Source organism: Hippopotamus amphibius, chromosome 9, assembly GCF_030028045.1.
Source record: "Hippopotamus amphibius kiboko isolate mHipAmp2 chromosome 9, mHipAmp2.hap2, whole genome shotgun sequence".
Lineage (NCBI taxonomy): Eukaryota > Metazoa > Chordata > Mammalia > Artiodactyla > Hippopotamidae > Hippopotamus > Hippopotamus amphibius.
The window spans coordinates 140,035,506-140,057,496 of NC_080194.1; the positions used below are offsets into that span (position 1 = coordinate 140,035,506).

At 38.2% G+C, this 21,991-nt stretch overlaps 1 protein-coding gene and 1 pseudogene across 4 annotated transcripts in view; one reads left to right on the forward strand and one right to left on the reverse strand.

Annotated features, from left to right (window-relative positions):
• The first annotated feature begins 304 nt into the window (after positions 1 to 304).
• Positions 305 to 21,991, forward strand: part of RNF216 (ring finger protein 216) — a 160,453-nt gene continuing 138,766 nt past the window's right edge. For all 4 annotated transcript variants that reach the window (XM_057748631.1, XM_057748632.1, XM_057748633.1 and 1 more), the window contains exons 1-2: positions 305 to 444; positions 18,916 to 19,050. In XM_057748631.1, coding sequence (XP_057604614.1) covers positions 18,984 to 19,050 — 67 coding nt within the window. In that variant the 5' untranslated portion in view covers positions 305 to 444; positions 18,916 to 18,983. The remainder of the gene's footprint in view (positions 445 to 18,915; positions 19,051 to 21,991) is intronic.
• Positions 10,849 to 11,284, reverse strand: LOC130860429 (40S ribosomal protein S27-like; annotated as a pseudogene).

Genomic DNA, 21,991 nt, shown 5'->3' on the forward strand with positions numbered 1-21,991 from the left:
AAGGCAATGGATGCAAATAAATGCATATTCAGGAGATTTCCATGGCCACCCGCTTCACGCCCTGGAGTTCAAAACTCCAGAGAGACAGTGACACCTCACGGGGTTGAGGAGCTCTCAGTTCCTTTCGTCCTCCCGCCTAGTGGGGGAGTCAAGACTCCCCCGGCGTTGAACCGAGACAGGAGGAGCGGGCAGGCGTCCCTCTCTATGGTCTTACTCCCCAGACCCCTCCTCCCTAGCACCCGGCGTGCCTCTATGGTTCTTCCTGTCATTAGTCGGGAGGGGGCGCTGTGCGCAGGCGCGAGGTGACGCCGCGGCAGGGCCGGAAGGAGAGCAGAGGTGGCCTCGGCGGCGGCGACGGAGCTGTCGCGGCTGCTGCTGCTGACTGGAAGCCGTGGCGACAGAAGCCGCCGACCCCGCCTCGCGGGCCGACGAGTTGAGTGGCGGGTAAGTGTCGGCCGCGGGGTGCGGCAGCTCCTCGGCGGGCTCTGTGAGGCGAGTGGCGTCTCCGCCCGGCGCCTCCATTAAGCCCGGGGGTGGGGGCGGGGGCAGGGGCTCGGCCGTGAGGGGCGGCGTGGGGCGCGGGCCGGGCCCGGTGGCGGCCCGGACGCGAGCGAGCCCGGGGCCGCGCCGGGAGCCGGCGAGCGGCTGGCGCAGCGGGACCGGCGGCCGGGAGGGAGCGACAAAGGCGCGGGCGGCCGGCGTACCCTCCGCCGCTCCCTCCACTTCGGGAAGTTTCGCGGGCCGGTCAGTCGGCCCGCTGCGCGAGGGCGAAAGCGCCGAAAGACCGGGCTTCCTCGGCGGTGCCTCACGGGAGGCGGTGGCCGTGGAGCGGAGCGCGGCCCGGCGCGTGCGGGGGGCGACGCGCTGTGACTTTGAACTCCGACGCCCCGGCCATGGGGGGGGGGGGGTGGGAGGTGGCGGGGGGCGCTGACGGGTTGCGCTCGCAAAACCCTCCCGACTCGGCCCTGGACGGGCGTCTTCCCGAAAAGGCGGCCGCTGCTGCCCAGCCCTCGTGAGGACTCCTCGAGCGTGTCAGAACCCTGGGCAGCGCGGGGAACGCGAACCCGACAAATGTTCCCGGAGCGCCGGGCGACGAACGAGGCCGACGTTCCCGCGTGGGATGTGGCCCGAATACCGTGTGGGGCGGTTGTCGAAAACTTTGGGCCGCTTCGGTCCCGTGACCAAGCTTACTGAGTGCCTGCGGGTCCGGGTGACGTCCGCTGGGCAGGGTTCCGACAGCAGCTAGCGCGGGGCGCTGTGAAGCACTCGGAAGCGTCGCGATGAGCGCCTGGGTAGCGTTGTCCTAGGCTTTTTATGCAGAGAGCTGACTTAAACCCTGCTGGGAGAGGGTTGGGCGGACTTCAGTACGCTGGCCTGCTGGAAGACCGCTAAGAAATGGCCTTGCTTCGTTGGTTTCTTGTAGAAGTCATTTCTTGTGGCTGGGGGGTAGGGAGTGGTTGGATTCAAGGAAATAGCTGGAGCGCCTGGGGCCAGATTTTGGACCTCTCCGTAAACTGAAATAGAGGCTTTAGATTTTTCTGTTGAAGGCAGGCAGCAGCTAATAAAAGAGAAGCCTTGCAGCCCCTTTGGAGAAGTCTAATAAAGGAAGTTGAGGTGTGAGTCTGGGAGACAGAAAGTTTATGAAATAGTTGAGAGAGCCTGTGTTTGCTAATTCTGATAGCTGCTGTTTAATGAGGGTTCATATATTCTAGGCTATGGGTAGGATCTTTACAGACATCGTAATTACAGACATCTGTCTTTAGCCAGGTACTGTTCTGAGGATTTTCCATGTGTTCACTTTCTCACTCCTCAATGCCATGGGTTTTGTCAATATTTTTATTTTAAAGAGGAAGGAAATGAGGTGTTGAAAAATAACTTACCTAGCCGCAAAGCTTGTAAGGGTCAGAGCTGGGACTTGAACCCAGTTTGGCTCCAGAGTTCATGCTCCTCATTATCCTGCTATACCTGTAAATGGTGTTTGTTCAAGAAGTTCTTCTGGGAGTATTTACCTTTGCCAGGCTGTGTGCTATGTCCTGAGGCTATGGAAATGAATTACACAAGGGGCCTGCCTTCTAGGAATGTTTTTTAGCCGAGGAGATAGATATTAAAAACATAGCTTCTTAAGTAATTGTAGATTTTTATTGTGGTGAGTACTTTGAAGGAGTGAGAGATGTGTGAACAAACACTGAGGATAGTCTGGAAAGGTTTTTCTCTGAGGAGGTGACATTTAGGTTGAGGAACTGAAGGATAAATAGGGTTACTTTGGTCAAAGAGAGGCAGTGAAGAGAGTAACTCAGCCAGAGAGAAGAGCCTGGAGTGGAAGGCAGAAACATGGAATGTTCAAGGACCTGAGCTATGGTCTCTGCAGAAGGGTAAATAGGGGGAAGAGGTATGAGGTGGGACTAGCTGTGTCAGCAAGGGTCATATGAGGCAGTGTTTCACAGGCCATGGTATGGTTTTTGGTTATACCATGATGAGATTTGTGCTTTAAAAAAAGCAAAACGAAGCTTAGTGTATATAAGAATTCATCATAGGGCATAACCTGTAGACAGTATTGGGATAGAAGGGGCAGGAAGGATATGAGTTCACAGAGGATTCAACTGTAAAAATATCGTTGAAAACATTGATCCCCGCCCCCGTGGCTGGATAATGCTTGCTTATCATCCATCCCAGTTTATGAACCAATTTTCAATTGACAATTGAGGAAAAATCTTAACTTTATGTGTTAAACTCTTTAGCCTATCCACCGAAAAATTTGAATAATTTTTGGTTTAAAACCTTTCGTATTGTAGAAAGATACTGATAACAGAACTTTTAGAGCTCTTTTAAACTGCTTAAACTCCAGACTCATTGTTTGCATATTATCTGTAAGTGTGGATGCTACTTTACCTTAGTTCTTAAATTTTGTTTATGTATTGAAATTAACACACATTGCATTTTCTTATTCTTAACTCATCAGCTTCCTTGTTCTTTCTTGATAGTATCGCCGTCCTCCAGTCACCTGATATCAACATCGAGATCAACTTTGACTCCTTGCTTCCTCTTGCCCTTCTTGGCCAATTACATGCAAAAATCCCATTGAATCTAACCTCTGCAGTCAGTATCTCGTATCTTTTCCTCCCTCTGCTTACTGTTGTTACCTTTAGTTCAGACTTCACTGGCTCTTGTTTCCTGGGTTACCTGCCGCTAGATGTCTTTTGCAGTCTTACATATTGCAGCTAGGTTGATTTTCCTCAGGCACAACTGTCTGCATTGCTTCCCATTGGTTAGAAAATAAACTTAGAGCTCTGCTTAACTTACTATTAGCAAACCACCTCCAAGCTGTGTGACTTAATGTAACAACTTTATTTGTTGGCAGTTTTCTAGGGAGTCTGGAAATTGGGAAGGACTCACTTGAGCCTTTTTTTTTTTTTGCCCCAACATGCTGTCAGCCAGGGTGGCTAGGACTGGAGGATATACTTCCAAAATGGCTTCTTTATTCGTATGCCTTGTCTGAGACTGCTGGAAGACTGGGCTGAGCTGCCCTTTTTCTCTCCGTGTAGTGTCAGGGCTTTCCATGTGATCTCTCCATCTGGGTAGTCAGACTTCTTACATGGTAACTCTGGGCTTCAAGAGCCCTAGATGGAAGTGCTATTCTCTTAAAACTAAGCCTGGAACTGGCAGAGCATTCAGTTCAGCTTAAATATTGCTGTGTCCACTAGCCTACCCTGACTAGCTGCCCTCTCAACTGGAATAGTCTCCGTATTGCAATAATGACTTTGTACTTTGTGGTATATTTAATTGTGTGCGTATTTTCTCTCACTGATGGAAGTTCTTTGGGGCAAGATCCGTGTTGGATTTTCTTTATTTGTATTCCCCATGATGCATAACACAAATTCTTTACACCATGTGGCAGGCAATAAACATTTGCCAAACTCTTTTAATGTATTTTAATTTTAAATGTTAATGTAAATATTATCAATTTAGTATATAAAAATATAAGGAAGCAAAAAATATAAACCTATTACTTAGAAATAACCATTATTAACTTTTTTGTGTTAATTTAATATTGGTTACATATTAGTACAGGATTACAAAGAATAGCTAAATATTAAGATGAGAAAGTAGTATTTGAATGAAAAGCAGTAGTCATTTATAGACACTTTAAAAAGATATGCTAGGAAGAGGTGTTTTTTTTTTAAGCTCTTTATTGAAATGTAATTGCATTACACTGTTGTGCCAGTTTTTGCTGTACAGCCAAGTGAATCAGCTGTATTTATACATATATCCCCATATCCCCACCCTCCCTATCCCAGCCCTCTAAGTCTTGCCCATAATCTGGTTGATCTCCTTGTGTTATGCAGCAGCTTCCCACTTGCTATCTGTTTTACATTTGATAGTGTATGTATGTCAGTGCTACTCTCTCACTTCGTCCCAGCTTCCCCTTTGCCCCAGACCCATGTCCTCAAGTCCGTTCTCTACATCTGCATCTTTATTCTTGCCGTGTCACTGGGTTCATCAGTACCATTTTTTTTAGATTCCATATATGTGAGTTAGCATGCAGTATTTGTTTTTTTCTTTCTGGCTTACTTCACTCTGTATGAGAGACTCTAGGTCCATCCACCTCACTGCAAATAACTCACTTTCATTCCTTTTTATGGCTGTGTAATATTCCATTGTATATATGTGCCACGTTTCTTTATCCATTCATTTGTGGATGGGCATTTAGGTTGCTTCCATGTCCTGGCTATTGTAAACAGTGCTGCAGTGAACATTGTGGTACAGGTTTCTTTTTGGATTATGGTTTTCTCAGGGTGGAAGAGGTTTTGTGGGGAAGGGTATGACATGGGCTTGTCAGCTTCTCCCAGCCTGTGCCTAGCTCTACTTTGCCCACCTTTCCCTAGAACATTCAGAGGGATTAACCCACTAAATTTGAAACATCCTTTATTACCCCAAAATCAGTGTTGCAGAAGTGACGGGCATATTTTTGGAGATTACTCTGGAAAGCAGGAACACCACAAAACCCCAGGACCATGCAGTACTATATTAGGAGCATCTGGAAGGAAAAGTGGAGAAGTGACATGAATAAAAGAATGAGAAGAAAATGATTTGTTAGAGACAGAACCAAGGATCCTGGTCATAAGGAAGCAAAGATGCAATTTCAAAAACCATAAAATTGTGTGAGAGAACCATGGCTGATTCTCATCTTTTCCTAACTTCCTTTGCTTTCCAATTTTCTATAATGGTGTAATACTTTATAACTGAAGAAAATCGTGATAAACTGGTTGTTGTTAAGTAAGCCATGTTACTTGACTCTGCTTAGATATGGCTATGATGAAAAGCTCCAGTCTCTGGCAGAAGAATATGTTTTTGGAGCCATTTGTTCAACAACAGTGGGACACTGGAAGTACAGTGCTGAATAAGACATAGTCAAGGGCATATGGAGAAAGCAAAATGTAAACAACTCCTCATCATGTGTTGGTTCATTCATACAAGGAAGAAAAGGGAATAAAAAGAGATCATTAGGATAGTTGTGGGAGGTGGAAGAGAACAGAAGAATTGTCATCCAGTTGTCTTAAATTCTTACAATATTACTACGTAAGATTCTCCACTGAGTAATGAAGTGATGAAATATATGCTAATTTTTGGTTCTATTTTGGAAGCATTAACTGGTATATTTGACTATAAAATATAATCATAAATTTGTATATGATAATTTGTATAAAGGCAAGAGGTAAGAACTGAAATATTCTTTCTTGGGTGGCATTTCTTATTTCTTGGTGTCTGATCAATTAAGTGAAAAGACATATATAGCTTCTTGCTACTTACAAAGGGAAAATGAAGTTTCTTATAGAAGGAAGTGAATGTTTTTCTGTGAATAGTTATAATACTAGTGAAAAGTAGCTTGGAAGAGGAGAATAAAGTTCCCTCTCCACCCCTCTCACCCTCTTTTGGCTGTATTATCAACTCATTATTGTTATTAGTAAATACTGTGCGTCTACTATTTCCATCTCACAGGTAATAATAAGTCATAATGTGACATTGCTATGTGTCAGTCACTATGCTAAACACTTTATATATATTTAACTCAATTAATTTTAAAACAACTGTATTATTTTATAAAGGAATTAGGCCCAAGGGATTAAGCAGTTTATGCATAGTCACTGATTCGCTAATTGGTGAAACCATGGTTTTCATACTTAGGCAGTCTGATCTGAGCCCAGATGAGAGGACTGAATGTCAGGAAGTTAAATGACCTTTACAGAGAAGCTAGCCGGGAGTAGAAATTTCATCATTAGACTTCTTTTCTCACTGCAGCCTGGGGCCACTGTACCTGCCATTCTGAAGACTCTTGCTTTTAAAGCATCACTAGTAATCTGCTTAACTACAAGCTTGACAGTCTAACTAAATTAGATGTAAAATAAATCACATTTCCCCTTGATTTCCAGTGTAAAATTGAAGGAACCTAGTTGTAAAAGAAGAAATAAGAAACTTAGCTATTGGAATTAAGTGTTAAAAACACTTTCTAAAAATTGTATTTGAAAGAAAAGTGCTTGAATAGATGTAGTGGAGATTTGACACCAGAGCTCTTTCCATTATACCATGCCATTTATAAATAACATCATTACTGTTATTTCAAGTGAGACTCATGCTTGGATTTATAATTTTTAAACATTGAAATACCTTCATCCAGTTATAGATACCAGAAAGCTGTTGTAATACTTAAACATAGTCCTTGATATAAAACTTTATGGTATTTTAAGTTAGAAAAATGATGACATTATTTGACTTTCTTTTTGTAGACATCATATAATAAGCCAGGGTCTGGGACCTACCTCCTCCGAAGTACAAGGTTTCTCATAGGAAGGCAAAGAAAATTGAGATTTTCTAGACAGGAAGAAAAACCTTGAGTGGGTAGGTTACAGGTAAGATCTGGGAACTATAAAGCTCCTGTAGCAGTTATAATTGTCCTCCTTTGGTTCTTTCTTATTGATTTTCATTCTTCTGATGTCCATCAAAGTGAAGCAAAAAATGGTTCAAAATCTAACTACAGAAAGAAATAGAAGCAATAATCCTCTCCTCTTGACCCCCAAATACTATTTCACAGAGGCAACCACTCTTTTTTTCGTTATGGTGACTTTTTTCCCCTCTAACTTTTCCATTGTTAAATACAACACACACAAAGAAATTTCATCCCCAAACAGCTAAGTTTAGACCTATGGCTAAACCTTATCTAAATGGAGTCATTCAGTAAATATTCTTTTATGTTTGGATTTCTTCACTCAACCATTCTGTTTTAAAGATCCACTCATATTGTATGTGACTGTAATGGCTTCATTCTTGATACTGTGTGTGTTTCAATTGTATGAACCTACCACAGTGTATTCGTTCATTCCATCATTGATATGAGTCCTTTTCAGTTCTTGGAATAATGCTGTTGTGAACATTCTTGTGCACAGATATGGTGTGTATAAGCACACATTTCTGTAATACAGATTTTACAGTGGATTATTGAGTCAAAGGATTTATGTTTTCCACTATAATTGATAAAGTATCAAATCTTCAGTAACACTTGGTCGTCAGTTTTCAGGCTTTTAGCAATTCTGTGGGTATATAATATCTCGTGGGAGTTTTTTGCCCTTTACAAATAAAGCAAAATATAAAACCACATAAAACATGTATGGCTTAATGAATTATTATAAGGTGCTTGTTTATACTACTTAGGTCAAGAAGTAGATCATCCCCAAGCGCCCTCTGTGTATGTTGTCCTGAGCATAATTCATTCCTTCCCCACTTAAATAAACCATTAGTCTGACCATTTTCTTGTATTTCTTTATGGCTTTATCACCTGAGTACATCCGTATATCTTTTAAGTATAGGGTTCCCCTTCCGTTCCTTTTCTTTTTCATTATAATTTATGTTTTTTTTTTATTAATTAATTTATTTTTGACTACGTTGGGTCTTCTTGCTGTGTGAGGGTTTTCTCTACTTGCGGCAAGTGGGGACTTCTCACTGAAGTGGCTTCTCTTGTTGCAGAGCACCGGCTCTAGGCATGTGGGCTTTGTAGTTGTGGCTCGTGGGCTCTAGAGTGGAGGCTCAGTAGTTGTGGCACACGGGCTTGGTTTCTCTGTGGCATGTGGGATCCTCCCGGACCAGGGCTCGAACTTGTGTCCCCTGCATTGGCAGGCAGATTCTTAACCACTGCACCACCAGGAAGGTCCCATATCTGCTGTTGAACCTGAACCATTTGACCTGTTAGTTTCCTATAGATAAGTGTTTGTCAGGCTCAAGAAAAAGAAATTATTCCTCTCTGTACAGCCTTTTTAGACATTTTTTTCCTGGTTCTTCCCCATTAAATACTAAAGAATAAAATTTTGCTGGGTAGGATTGAATTTGGGAGGGTTACAAGCTGTCGTTATATATAAGATCTTTTTACCTCCTTGTGAAATTGCCCCCATTGAGAATACCTGGTCTAGGTGGCATACTTATGGTGTAATTCAAAAATTTAGTTTTTCAGCTAGCCTCTATTCTAAAAATTAGGCTGTGTCCAGATCTGATTCAGTCTCTGAATAGCGTCAACACTGTTCAGTAGATAGTGTTCTTTCCTCAGAAGGCAGTTATGTCTTATTGTCTCTATGACATTAGCAGCCAATGATATTCAATGTCTAGGTCCAATAATTTTTTTTCTTTTTTTTTGGCTTGTGGGATCTTAGTTCCCCAACCAGGGATTTTGAACCTGGGCCACTGGAGTGAAAGCGCTGAGTCCTAACCACTGGACCACCAGGGAATTCCAAGGTCCAAAAATGATTGAGAATTGCAAAATGGTGATATTTTAATTGAATTTTTAAATTGATACTAGAATAATTTTATAAAGAAACCACTTCTTCATCTACTATTTGGTTCTCCAGTAATGTAGTTCATATAGGAAAGGCAAGAAAATGCCTGATTCTTTGCCTTTGTTTTAGCAGCTTTAAAGATAATGTATTGGTTGACTTTCATCTTCTGAAAATGACCTTTAAAAAAAGTTATGAACACTTTCATTTGTACATTTTCTTAAGATATTTGTACCATATCAATTATTATCTTTACTGAAGCTCAAAATGTTCCATCTTCGGCCAATGGAAGCCTCTTGAGGAATTTTTTTCTGAGTTATTCTGACAGGACTCAATCTTTGATAAGTAGCCTTTGATAGCTTCCTTGATATGTAATATGACAGGATGTTTCATGTTCATTTTGTATGATTCCTGCCCCAGACTTGGAATTAGTAATTTGCCCCAAAAGCCTTCATGTCTTTTGATGAGAAATAGTATTTCAAATAATCTAGGCACTGTGGATGTTCATTGCCACAAACAGGTCATTGTTTGAAACCTTTTTTTGGGGGGGGGCGGGGAGCACAGAACTAAAGTATTGTATGAGTTTATACCAATATTTATAATTCACATTTAGGACCATAAGGGTTTTACTTAACTTTATTAATTCTATTATAATTCCTTTTTTCCACACCAAGAATCTTGATTTCTCAAGGACACAGGGATTGTTAGAATATGCGATAACTTGAACTCATTACACACCCAAAAGTGTCAAAATGAAAGTCTCAGAATGTCAACATCAACATGATTACTATAAACAACTTTAAAGTTTTTCATATGCTTTCCTTCCCCATAATTTTTATAATTGTACTATATCACTTTAATTAGTTATAATTTAATCTTAGTACTACAAGTAATTAAATATTTCACGTTTACCACTAGTCTTTGTGTCAGTGTCTCTAGTCATTTTGGTTGCCTGAAGCTTTTTTTTCTGTTGATTTCTCAGAAAAATCTTGTAGGAAGTTTTTATATGTTTGTGCCCTTTTCCTTAAAATTAATTTTTCTGGATATAAAGTCTGTAACTCACATTTTTTAAAATACTTTTTTAACATACTTTAAAAGTATGTTAATCTTTTTTCACGTCATAAAGCATCAGTGTAAAAATCTGTTAATAATCTTAACTTTTTCAAAGTCTCGAGCCCAGATGCTAAAGGATTTTATTTTTCTTTAAAGTCCAGTACTTTTACTAGAATGTGTCTTGATGGTTGTCATTCTGGGTTGCTTTCCTTAGGTATGTGCTGTGCTGTTTTGAAATGTAACTTTAACGTTTTTATTTTAGGAAAGTTTTTTGTTATAATTTTTAGTATTCTCTTTACTTTCAATTTATTCAAGAGCTCTTATCTGTTATGGTAGATTTTGTCTTGAATATGTGTTCCTTTCTCTATTTTTCTGTTTAAAATTTTCAGAAAAATAAAATTTTCCTTTTTTCACCTTTTAGTGTTCCTAAAGCAGTATGTGTTATGTTTATTCATACTTTTGTTTCTTCTAATTTAGTCTTCATTCCTGAAACACTTTTTCTTTTATTTTTGTTTCTTTCCTGAGATACATGTCACATCATTTTTTTTTAATTAATTAATTTATTTATTTATTTATTGGCTGCGTTGGGTCTTCATTGCTGCATGCGGGCTTTCTCCTGTTGTGGAGTGCAGGTCTACTTTTAGTTGTGGTGCGCGGGCTTCTCACTGTGGTGCTTCTCTTGTTGCGGCTCATGGGCTCTAGAGCGCCGGCTCAGTAGTTGAGGCACACGGGCTTAGTTGCTCCGCAGTATGTGGGATCTTCCCGGACCAGGGATCAAACCAGTGTCCCCTACACTGGCAGGCAGATTCTTAACTGTGCCACCAGGGAAGCCCATCACTTCATTTCTGAGTTTTTCTAGTCCTGATTTATGTTATTTTATGTCTTATATGATTTTCTTAGTGTCCCTTAGGTTGTTATATCTTTCTGGCATGTTATTGTTTATAGGGATGTTTTGCTGCTTGTTTTTCTTTTTTTTTTGCCCATAATCAAAACTTTATTGAAAAACTGACGTCAAAATAGGAGAGCGCTGTTGTTTACCTTACAAAATTAAACATAATTACATTATCTTGGTAGATTAACTGGAATTACTGAACTGATAAGGCTTTCTGCGATAGAACATGAATTTAGGAAGTTGTGTGCATCATTAGTGTTGCTTTCTTCTAAATGAACACCCTTCTGTGAGTCTGGCCTTTCCTTCTGTGAGTCTGGCCTTTCCTCCTGTCGGCTGGCACAACACAGTAGAACAACCTACACAAAGCACCACTGTCTGAGCATGGCTGAAAACCGTGGTAATTTTGTAGCAACCTAGGCATTTTACATCCATAAAGTAAGAATTTGGACTTTGAACCAGCCGTTTCTTTTTGTTTTTTCTTTTCCTCTTCCATGGAAGGATGCAGTAAATCTCTAGCCAAAGGCATGGTGATCCGTTTCACCACTTCTTGTTTTTCTTATAACTTCGTATGAGGTTTGACATAAGTTCTTTTCTTTGCTCGTTTTTTAGTGAAATTAGCTTTCTTGGACTTTTTAAAAAATTTCTTAATTGGAGTGTAGTTGATTTACAATGTTGTGTTAGTTTCAGGTTTACAGCAAAATGAATCAGTTATACATATATATATATATATCCACTCTTTTAGATTCTTTTCCCATATAGGCCATTATGGAGTATTTTTTTTAAATTTATTTTTTATTTTATTTATTTATTGGCTGCATTGGGTCTTCATTGCTGCATGCAGGATTTCTCTAGTTGCCATGAGCAGGGACTACTCTTCATTGCAGTGTGAGGGCTTCTCACTGTGGTGGCTTCTCTTGTTGCAGAGTATGGGCTCTAGGCACAAGGGTCAGTAGTTGCAGCACACTGGCTCAGTAGTTGTGACTCTCAGGCTCTAGAGTGCAGGCTCAGTAATTGTGGCACACGGGCTTGGTTGCTCTGTGGCATGTGGGATATTCCTGGACCAGGGCTCGAACCTGTGTCCCCTGCATTGGCAGACGGATTCTTAACCACTGTGCCACCAGAGAAGTCTCCATTATAGAATATTGAGTAGAATTCCTTGTGCTATACAGTAGGTCCTTATTAGTCATCTGTTTTATATATAGTAGTATGTATATGTCAACTCCAATCTTCCAATTTATCCCTCCCCTCCTTACACCCTGGTAAACATAAGTTTGTTTTCTGCATCTGCAGCTGTTTCTGTTTTGTAAATAAGTTCATTTGTACCCTTTTTTAGATTCCATATAGAAGCAGATAAGTTCATTTGTACCCTTTTTTTAGATTCCATATAGAAGTGATATCATACGATACTAGTGTTTGTTATTTCACTCAGCATGACAATCTGTGGGTCCTTCCATGTTGCTGCAAATGGCATTATTTTGTTCTTTTTTATGGCTGAGTAATATTCCATTGTATATATGTACCACATCTTCTTTATCCATTCCTCTGTTGATGGATGCTGTCTTGGACTTTTTAGAAGGAGTTATGGTTTAGGATAATTTTTTCTAACTTCACAGAGCTCCCTCTTCATACACTGTTCAAAATATGGCAGCTTCCTTTTTGAGATTTCCTGATTCTGTTCTCTATTTTTATCTGGACCTACCTTCTCTTTCCTTTGTCTCTGTCTTACTCAGTTTAACTGTTCCCAGCATTTTCTTTTCATAGGGCTGTGTCCTGCCAGGGAGTTGTGGTTGATGAGTTTCAAAACTTCATGGGTTCTAGACTGCTACATCTCTTTCAAATCTTAGAGTGGGGCCTTCTTGCACTTACCCAGTACTGAATTGAGCAAAACCCCTTCCTAGTGTTAGCTCCTTTCTCAGATTGGCCTGTGTGCTTTCCAGTGAATTCCTGTCGGTTATTTGGGCTTATGTATGGGTACTGTTCTCAGGTTTGAATGGTACCCTGTGCTTTCTGAGGCACCAACAATACTGCAGAAATTGTGTGGCTTTTAGTGGTTTGTCCTCACCTGCTTGTGTTTTGGAGTTCATGGAGACTCCTTTGTTTTGTTTTTTTGTAACTTGGAGCTTTTGTAACCATGGAATTTTCTTTGAAGATTTGGGTAGATTTAAAAGCTATGGTGCTGCCATTACTGCCATCGTCCCAGAATTTCTTGTAGTTTTAGTTTGCTTTTCTCTGATGTCTCATTATGTTGGATACTTTCTCATTTGTTTATTGGCCTTTTGGGTTTCCTCCAGGTATTCAACATTGTGAATTCATATCTTTTAGCCCATTTTTCTTTTAAGTTGTCTGAGTCTTCTTTTCTTTTCTTTTTTTTCAGTTGACATTTAAGAATCATATATTTTATGGATAGGAGCCTTTGTTACATGTATTGAAAATTTCTTTTCCCAGTGGCTTGCCTTTTCACTCTTAATAATCTTGGTGAATAAAAGTTTTTTATCTTAATGTACAATATTTCAATCTTTTCTTTGGTGGACAACACTTTTTATTTCCTGTTTATCTTTCCCAGCTCCAATTTGTGAAGGTATTTTCTTATGTTATCTTCCAGAAACTTATTACTTTACCTTACCATTTAAATCAAGAGTTCACCTAAAATTGTTTTTGTCTAAGGCATGAAGAAGACATCTAGTTCTTTGATCTTCCCTATCCTCCCAAAATATAGCTTGCCAGTACAGTGTCAAAAATCTTGTTTTCCACTGCTCTGCAGGACTACTTTTGTCATAAATCAAACATCCATATATGAATGAATCTGTTTTTGGACTCTGTTCCATTGGTCTATTTTTCTCTTCTGTTGCCAATACTACATTGTCTTAATTATTGTAGCTTTATAATAATAAGACTCAATAGTATACATTCTCCATCTTTCATTTTTGTTTATGAATACTTTGCTTTTTCTTGGCTCTGCATTTTCCTTTAAGTTTTAGAATCATCTAGTACATATCCATTTTTTAAATCTGATTAAGGCTGTATTAAACTTTTAGATCAGTTTGGGGAGAATTGATCTTTACAAACTTGAGCTTTCCAACCCTCGAATGTGGTATGTCTCTCCATTTGTTTACTCTTCTTTAATTTCTCTCAGGGATGTTTTACAGTTTTCTGTGTAGGAGTCTTACACATCTTTCATGCATTTATCCCTTGTTATTTGATTGTTTCTGATGCTGCTCTTTTAAAATGTCATTTTTTTAATTGCTTCATACTAGTTCATTTTTTTGTATTTTGGCCTTGTATCTAGAGACTTTGTTATTTACTCATTCACTTATTCCAGTGGTATTTCTGTGTACAGTTACAGGTACAAATATACATAATTTTGTCCTCCTGTAATCTTCTAGTATCTTTATTGTTTTATCTTTCATTCGTAATATATCTGGAATTGGTGTTTATGTGTGGTATAAGGAATGGATCAAGACTCATTTTCTTCCCGTATAGATATCCTCCTGGCCCAGCAGTGTTTATTGAAAAGGCCATTCTTCCCATTGCTTTTCAGTAGCACCTTTGTTTTTATGTCAGTGACCAGTTGTATATGGGTCTGTTTCTGAGCCCTCTGTTCTGTTTTTCTGTCTTCGCATCAGTACCGCAATCTTATCATCTGTGAATAATGCCACTTTTAATTCTTCTTTTCAGCCTGATATTTATTTCTCATTATTGCCTGATTCTGCTTGCTACAACTTCCAATACAGTGTTGAGGAAAAAATGGTGAAAACTCTCCTCAATTTCAGAGAGAAAGCTTTTCAGTGTTTCACTATTCGGTGTGAGGATTGCTCTAGTGTTTTTGAAATGGCTTTAGTTAGATGAAGGAAATTCACTTTCAGTACCAATTTGATGAGAGATTTTAATCATGAATAGGTGTCAAATTTTACCACTTTTTTCCCCCTTTATTCTAGTAATGAATGTTACATTGCTTTAGTTAGGATTTTTGCATTTTTGCAGGATCTCATACAGGTCATGAGCGATACTAATCTTTCTGTTAATGTTCTTGTCACCATTTAGTATCAAAATTGTGCTCGCCTCATAAAATGATTTCAGAAATAATGTGTGTTCTTTTAATATTCTCTGAGTTTTTGTAATACTAGTTACATTTCTTCCTCAAATGTTCAGGAGACTTTACTGGGCTTGCTGAATTCTTTGTGGGAAGGTTATTAATTATTTATTCAGTTTCTTTATTTGATAGAGATCTATTCAAATTTAATTTTTTTGTTCAATAGTGATAAATTGTGTCTCAAGGATTTTATTTCAATTAAAATTTCTAATTAAGGTGTATAAAGTTATTCATGGTATACTTTATATTGTGGACTCTGTAATGATGTCTTCTTTCACATTCCAGATGGTGGTAATTTGTGTTTTCTCCCTTTTTTCCCTTAGTCAGTCTTGATAAAGGTTTATCGATCTTAATCTTTTCAGAGAAACCTTTTTGCTTTGATTTTTCTCCATTTTATGTTTATAATCTGTTTTGTTGATTTCTGCTCTGAGTTTTTTCTTCCTATCTTTTCTGTGTTTAATTTACTGCTCTTTTTCTAAACTCTTGAGATCAAAGCTTAAATCAATATTTTTTGGTTGTTTTTTTCTTCTCTGAAATATGCATTTGGACCTGTAAATTACCCTCTAAGCACTGCTTTAATCCCATCCCACAAATTTTGATGTGTTTTGTTTTCATTATCTTTCAATTCAGTCAAAATAGTTTCTAATTTTCAATGTAATTTTTTTAACCCATGGGTTGTTTAGGTTTCTTAATTTCTAATATTTAGTAATTTCCAATTTATCTTTCTTTTACTGACTGTTGTCTTACAACATCTGCTGTATGATTTCAAGCCCAATAAATCTGTCGAGGCTACTTTATGGCTCAACATCTAGTCTGTTTTGTAAATGTTCCTGGTGCATTTGAAAAGAATGTGTATTCTGCAGTTGCTAGGTGGAGTGATCTATAAATGTCAGTTAAGTCGGCTGTTTGATAGTGCTGGTCAAGCCTTCTGTCCATTCATAGGTGTGGATTTGTCTTATTTCTTTAAGATCTGTCAATTTAAGCCATCTATATTTTGAAACTGTGTTACTAAGTTCATACAGATTTAGCATTGTTTTTTCTTCCTGTGAGTTGACCTTCTTATCTGGATGAAATCTCCCTACTTGTCTGTAATAACACTTTTTGTAATATCTATTTTATCTGTTATTAGTATACTTATGCAGGTTTTTGTGGGTTTTGTAAAGAGCTGGGGGATAAAATAGTTGAAAAGAGAATTTCAACAGAGAATTAGAATTTATTTTTAAAAATCAGATGGACTTTTTTAATTGAAATATAGTTACTGTACAATATTATGTTATAGGTGTACAGTATAGTGATTTACAATTTTTAAAGGTTATACTCCATTTATAGTTATTATAAAATATTTGCTGTATTCCCCATGTTGTACAATATATCCTCATAGCTTATTTTATACCTAATATTTTGTATCTCTTTTTCCTCTACTCCTGTATTATTGCCCTTCCCCTCTTTCCTCTCTCCACTGGTAGCCACTATATCTGTGAGTCTGCTTCTTTTTTGTTATATTCAGTAGTTTGATGTCTTTTTTAGATTCCACATACAAGTAATATTATATGGTATTTATCTTTCTCTGTCTCATTTCACTTAGCATAATGCCCTCCAAGTCCATTCATGTTGCTGCAAATGGCAACACGTTCTTTTTCATGCCTGAGTAGTAGTCAATTGTATAAACATACCATGTCTTTTTTTTTTTTTAATTAATTTATTTTATTGGCTGTGTTGGGTCTTTTTTTTTTTTTTTTTGCTGTGCGCGGGCTTTTCTTTTTAGTTGTGGCGAGTGGGGGCTACTCTTCGTTGTGGTGTGCGGGCTCCTCATTGCCATGGCTTCTCTTGTTGCGGTGCACAGACTCTAGGTGCGTGGGCTTCAGTAGTTGCAGCACATGGGCTCAATAGTTGTGGCTCACGGGCTCTAGAGTGCAGGCTCAGTAGTTGTGGTGCACGGGCTTAGTTGCTCTGCAGCATGTGGGATCTTCCTGGAGCAGAGATCGAACCCGTGTGCCCTGCATTAGCAGGCGGATTCTCAACCATGGCGCCACCTAGGAAGCCCATACCATGTCTTCTTTATCCATTCATCTTTTGATGGACTTAAGTTGCTTCCATATCTTGGTAATTGTAAATAATGCTGTTATGAACATTGGGGTGCATATGTCTTTTTCAATTAGTGTTTTTGTTTTTGTTTTTCAGATAAATACCCAAGAGTGGAATTTCTGGGTCATACAATAGTTCTGTTTTTAGTTTTTTGAGAAAGCTCTTTACTGTTTTCCATAGTGGCTGCTCCAGTTTACATCCCCACCAACCGTGTGTGAGGGTGTTCCCTTTTCTCCCCATCCTTTCCAGCATTTGTTATTTGTGTTCTTTTTGATGATAGCCATTCTGACAGATGTGAGTTGATATCTCTTTGTGATTTTGATTCGTATTTCCCTGATGATTAGCAATGTTGAACATCTTTTTGTGTGCCTGTTGGCCATCTGCATTTCCTGAGATGGTCATTTTATAACTAAAAAGTATAGTATCTGAAATTAAAAACTTATTAGATGAGTTGTTAATGTTTGATATTTGCTTTCCATCCTTTCACTTTAAATATTTCAGTTTTCTTATATTTACAGTGTTTATCTTGTAAAACACACTTAGCTGGGTTTTATTTACCCATTCTGATAATCTTTGTCTTTTAATTGTAGTAGTCTGTTTCTGTAATATAATTTCTGATATAATTGAATTTTTTAAAAGTTGTACAGCATAATGACTTGACTTACATATAGTATGAAATGATTACCACGATAAGTTTAGTTAATATCCATCCATATAGGTATCAAAAGAAAAAAAATTTTTTTTCCTTGTGATGAGAACTTTTAGGATTTACTCTCTTAGCAATGCTCACATGCACCATGTAGCCAGAGTTAACCTTAGTTCTCATGTTGTACATTACATCCCCAGTACTTATTTATCTTATAACTGGAAGTTTTACCTTATGACCACCTTCATCCAGTTCCCCCACCTCTTGTAACCACAAATCTGATCTCTTTTTCTATGAGGTTTTTTTTTTTAATGGTTTTGTTTTTTTGTTTGCTTGTTTGTTTTTGGATTCCAGATGTAGATGAGATCATACAGAATTTGGCTTTCTCTATCACTTATTTTGCTTAGTATAATCCCCTCAAGGCCCATCCACGTTGTCGCAGATGGCAGAATTTCCTTCTTTGTAGCTGAATAGTATTCCATTTTCTTTACCCATTCATCTGTCAGTGGACACATAGGTTATTTCCATGTCTTGGCTGTTGTAAATAGTGCTGCAATGAACGTGGCAGTGCAAATATCTTTGAAATATTGAAATGTTTCATTTCCTTCAGATATATACCCAGAAGTGGAATTGCTGGATCATATGGTAGTTTCATTTAAAAATTTTAGAGGAACCTCCATACTGTTTTCTGTAGTGGCTGTTCCAATTTATAATCCCACCAGCAGTGCACAAAGGTTCCCTTTTTTCCACATCCTGTTAGTAGCATTGTTCTCGCTCATCTTTTTGAATGAATGATAGCCATTCTAACAGGCAGAGGTGATTTAGACTTGCATTTCCCTGATGTTTAGTGTTGTTGAGCACCTTTTAATATACCTGTTGGCCATTTGAATATCTTATTTGGGAAAATGTCTGTTTAGATCCTTTGCCCATTTTAAAAAATTGGATTATTTGTTTTTTTTGCCATTGATCTGTATGAGTTCTTTAAATATTCTGGATTTTAGCACCTTATTAGGGATTATAACTTGCAAATATTTTCTCCCATTCCATAGATTGCTGTAATTGAGTTTTTAATTTTACTTATTAAAGAATACTTTTATTTCCTTTTTTGTTTTATTTTTTCAGTTTAATTTTACTTTTTTAATGTCCCATCTGTTTTTTGATCCTTTGTTCGTTCTTTTGCAGTAATTGTTCTTTTTTTAATTCCATTTTTTCCTCTTCTGTTAGCTTTTTAGTTATTTTATTTTTCTTTTTAGTGGTGTTTTCATGATAAGCTTAGAATGTGGGAAGAGTTTTGATACTCCCTCATTCTTAATGTTATTTTTTTCTTTTTGTTCAGACCCTTTGAACAGGTAGTCACCATGTGTAGATACTAGCAAGCACATAGGTGTGTGTCTGCATTGAAAAATGGCAGAAGGAAACAACAATGAAGAGGTAATTCACTTGAACAACTTCCACTGCCACCGGGGGCAAGGTAAGTGTTGTCATTTTCTCTCTTTCATCATTGCTTTTTCCCTTAGTATTATAGTTATGTCGTCTTTGAAATGAATCTGGTTTGCACCATGTAGAACCCAGAGACATTTCATTTTTAGACCTCAGAACATCAGGTTTAGATGGACTCATCAGACTAGAATTTTGTGTCAAATGGTGATACCTGCTGTCATGAATGAAGTTTAAGAATCTTCTATCACAAGTAGATTGGATCTTATGAGATAGGAGTATGGGAACTGTGGTAGTTCTCAGTTTTTGAAGGACTGGTGACTGCAGGGGAGTGCTCCCCCAGGCCTGTATGTTCTGAAAGTACTAAAGGTGCTACTAAAGCACTTCTGGCCCCTCATTCAGTGCTTAATTTCTTTTTTGCCAGAAGATTCTGGTTTAGCCTTACAGGGAATTTTAGCACCTGTATTTTTTGACTTGACAGTTTAAAATTGGGGGGAATTCATTGATTCATAAAGGGGAAGGGAGCCTGCATTTCTTTAAGATTCCTAAATACATATGAAATTTCCTATCAGATTATAATTCACGGTTACATTTAGGCTAAAAGGAAAAAAATTATGCTGATAAGGAGGAAAAGATCCTAAGTGTAAATTCCATAGAAGAGGTTGTACCATTTTTGTGTGTTTTCCCATTGATAATATTTTGTGCTTACGAAGATTTTTTTTCCGGCAGTAGGTAAATTTTATATATATGGCTCTCAGAGCATTTAAAATTGAGCAAATTTTATTAAGCAAATAAATTGAGAAAAATAAATTTGTTTAAGCTGTGTAAATTATGAAAACAAAAGAAATACTGATTTTTTTTTAAGGATCCTATTAATGTGTGTTCTAACTTGGAAGTGATTGTAGCCATAATTTACTGTGATTTAAGAAGTTTTAAATCTTAGCTATAATTTGCATATATGATCGTTTCAAAATTTTCTGAACATGTATGTCAAATTAATGTTGTAGTTGATTTTTCAATTGGGTCTTAAATATACTTGAACAGAGTTTTTTTTTTAACAAATTTATTTATTTACTTATTGCCTGTGTTGGGTGTTTGTTGCTGTTCAGGCGTTCTCTAGTTGCAGCAAGTGGGAGCTATTCTTTGTTGCGGTGCATGGGTTTCTCATTGTGGTGGCTTCTCTTGTTGTGGAGCACAGGCTCTAGGTGCACAGGCTTCAGTAGCTGTGGCACACGGGCATAGTTGCTCTGCGGCATGTGGAATCCTCCCAGACCAGGGCTCAAACTTGTGTCCCCTGCATTGGCAGGCGGATTCTTAACCGCTGCACCACCAGAGAATTCCCCAGAGTTTCTTTAAGACAACTAATTTCTTCTGGGAAATTATTGACTGGGGGTATATTTTTCTGTTGGACAAGTTTTATATATTTTGCACCCATTGTGAGGATTTTTTTTAGGCATATAGAGTTGTTTTTATTAGCTGCATTAATAATTCTTACTATGCCAACCCCTGTAGTGTTTTTTAATTTTTAAATCATCTTTATTGAGGTATAATTTACATGCAGTAAATGCACACATTTTAAGTGTATAGTTCAGTGATTTTTGAAAAATGAATATACCTATGTAACCACCACCTCAATCATGATGTAGAACATATCCAGAAAGATTCCTTTATGCCCCTTTTCAGGTAGTCCTCACCCTACTTCTGACTTAAGGAAACCACTAATTTGCTTTTTGTCACTCTACAGTTTCATATAAATGGAACCATACAGTACATACTCTTTGTACCTGAATTCTTCTGCGCAACATAATTTTTTTGATTCACCCGTGTTGTTGCATGTATCAGTAATTTGGTACTTTTTGACTGCTGAATAGTATTCACCTAGAATTCTGTACCCAGTGAAAATAGGCTTAAAATAAAGGTAAAATAAAGAAAGGTTAAAAGTACAAGAATTAAAAAAGATACATTATGCAAACTGTAGCCCTCAAAACAGTGCTGATAAGTCTGTATATTATCAGCTAAAGTAGACAGTCCAGCCAGAAGTGGGGTTTTTTAAGCTCTTTATTGGAATATAATTGCTTTACACTCTTGTACCAGTTTTTGAGGTACACCAAAGTGGGTCAACTGTATTTATACATATATCCCCATATCCCCTCCCTCCCTGTCCTGGCCCTCTTAAGTCATCACCCATCATCGAGTTGATCTCCCTGTGTTATGCAGCAGCTTCCCACTAGCTATCTATTTTACGTTTGGTAGCGTATATATGTCTATGCTACTCTCTCACTTCATCCCAGCTTCCCTTTCACCCCACCCCCACCCCATGTCCTCAGGTCCATTCTATACATCTACATCTTTATTCTTGCCGTGTCACTGGGTTCATCAATACCATTTTTTTAGATTCCATATATGTGAGTTAGCATACGGTATTTGTTTTTCTCTTTCTGGCTTACTTCGCTCTGTATGACAGTCTGTAGTTCTGTCTGCCTCATTACATATAGTTCAATTTCATTCCTTTTTATGGCTGAGTAATATTCCACTGTATATATGTGCCACATCTTCTTTATCCATTCATCTGTTGATGAGCATTTAGGTTGCTTCCATGTCCTGGCTATTGTAAACAGTGCTGCAGTGAACAGTATGGTACATGTTTCTTTTTAGACTATGGTTTTCTCTGGGTATATGCCCAGGAGTGGGATTACTGGGTCGTATGGTAGTTCCATTTTTAGTTTTTTAAGGAACTTCCAAACTGTTTTCTATAGTGGCTGTATCAGCTTACATTCCCACCAGCAGTGCAGGAGAGTTCTCTTTTCTCAGGTGTTAATAAAGATAAAGAGTTGTGGGAAAGATAAAGAGTCTGGGAAGATAAAACAATTCTAATCTCCATATAAGTAGTAATATGGTATCAAAATATACACAGAAAAAATTGACAAAACTAAAAGGAGAATTGAACAAATCTACAATCAAAATGGGAGACTTTA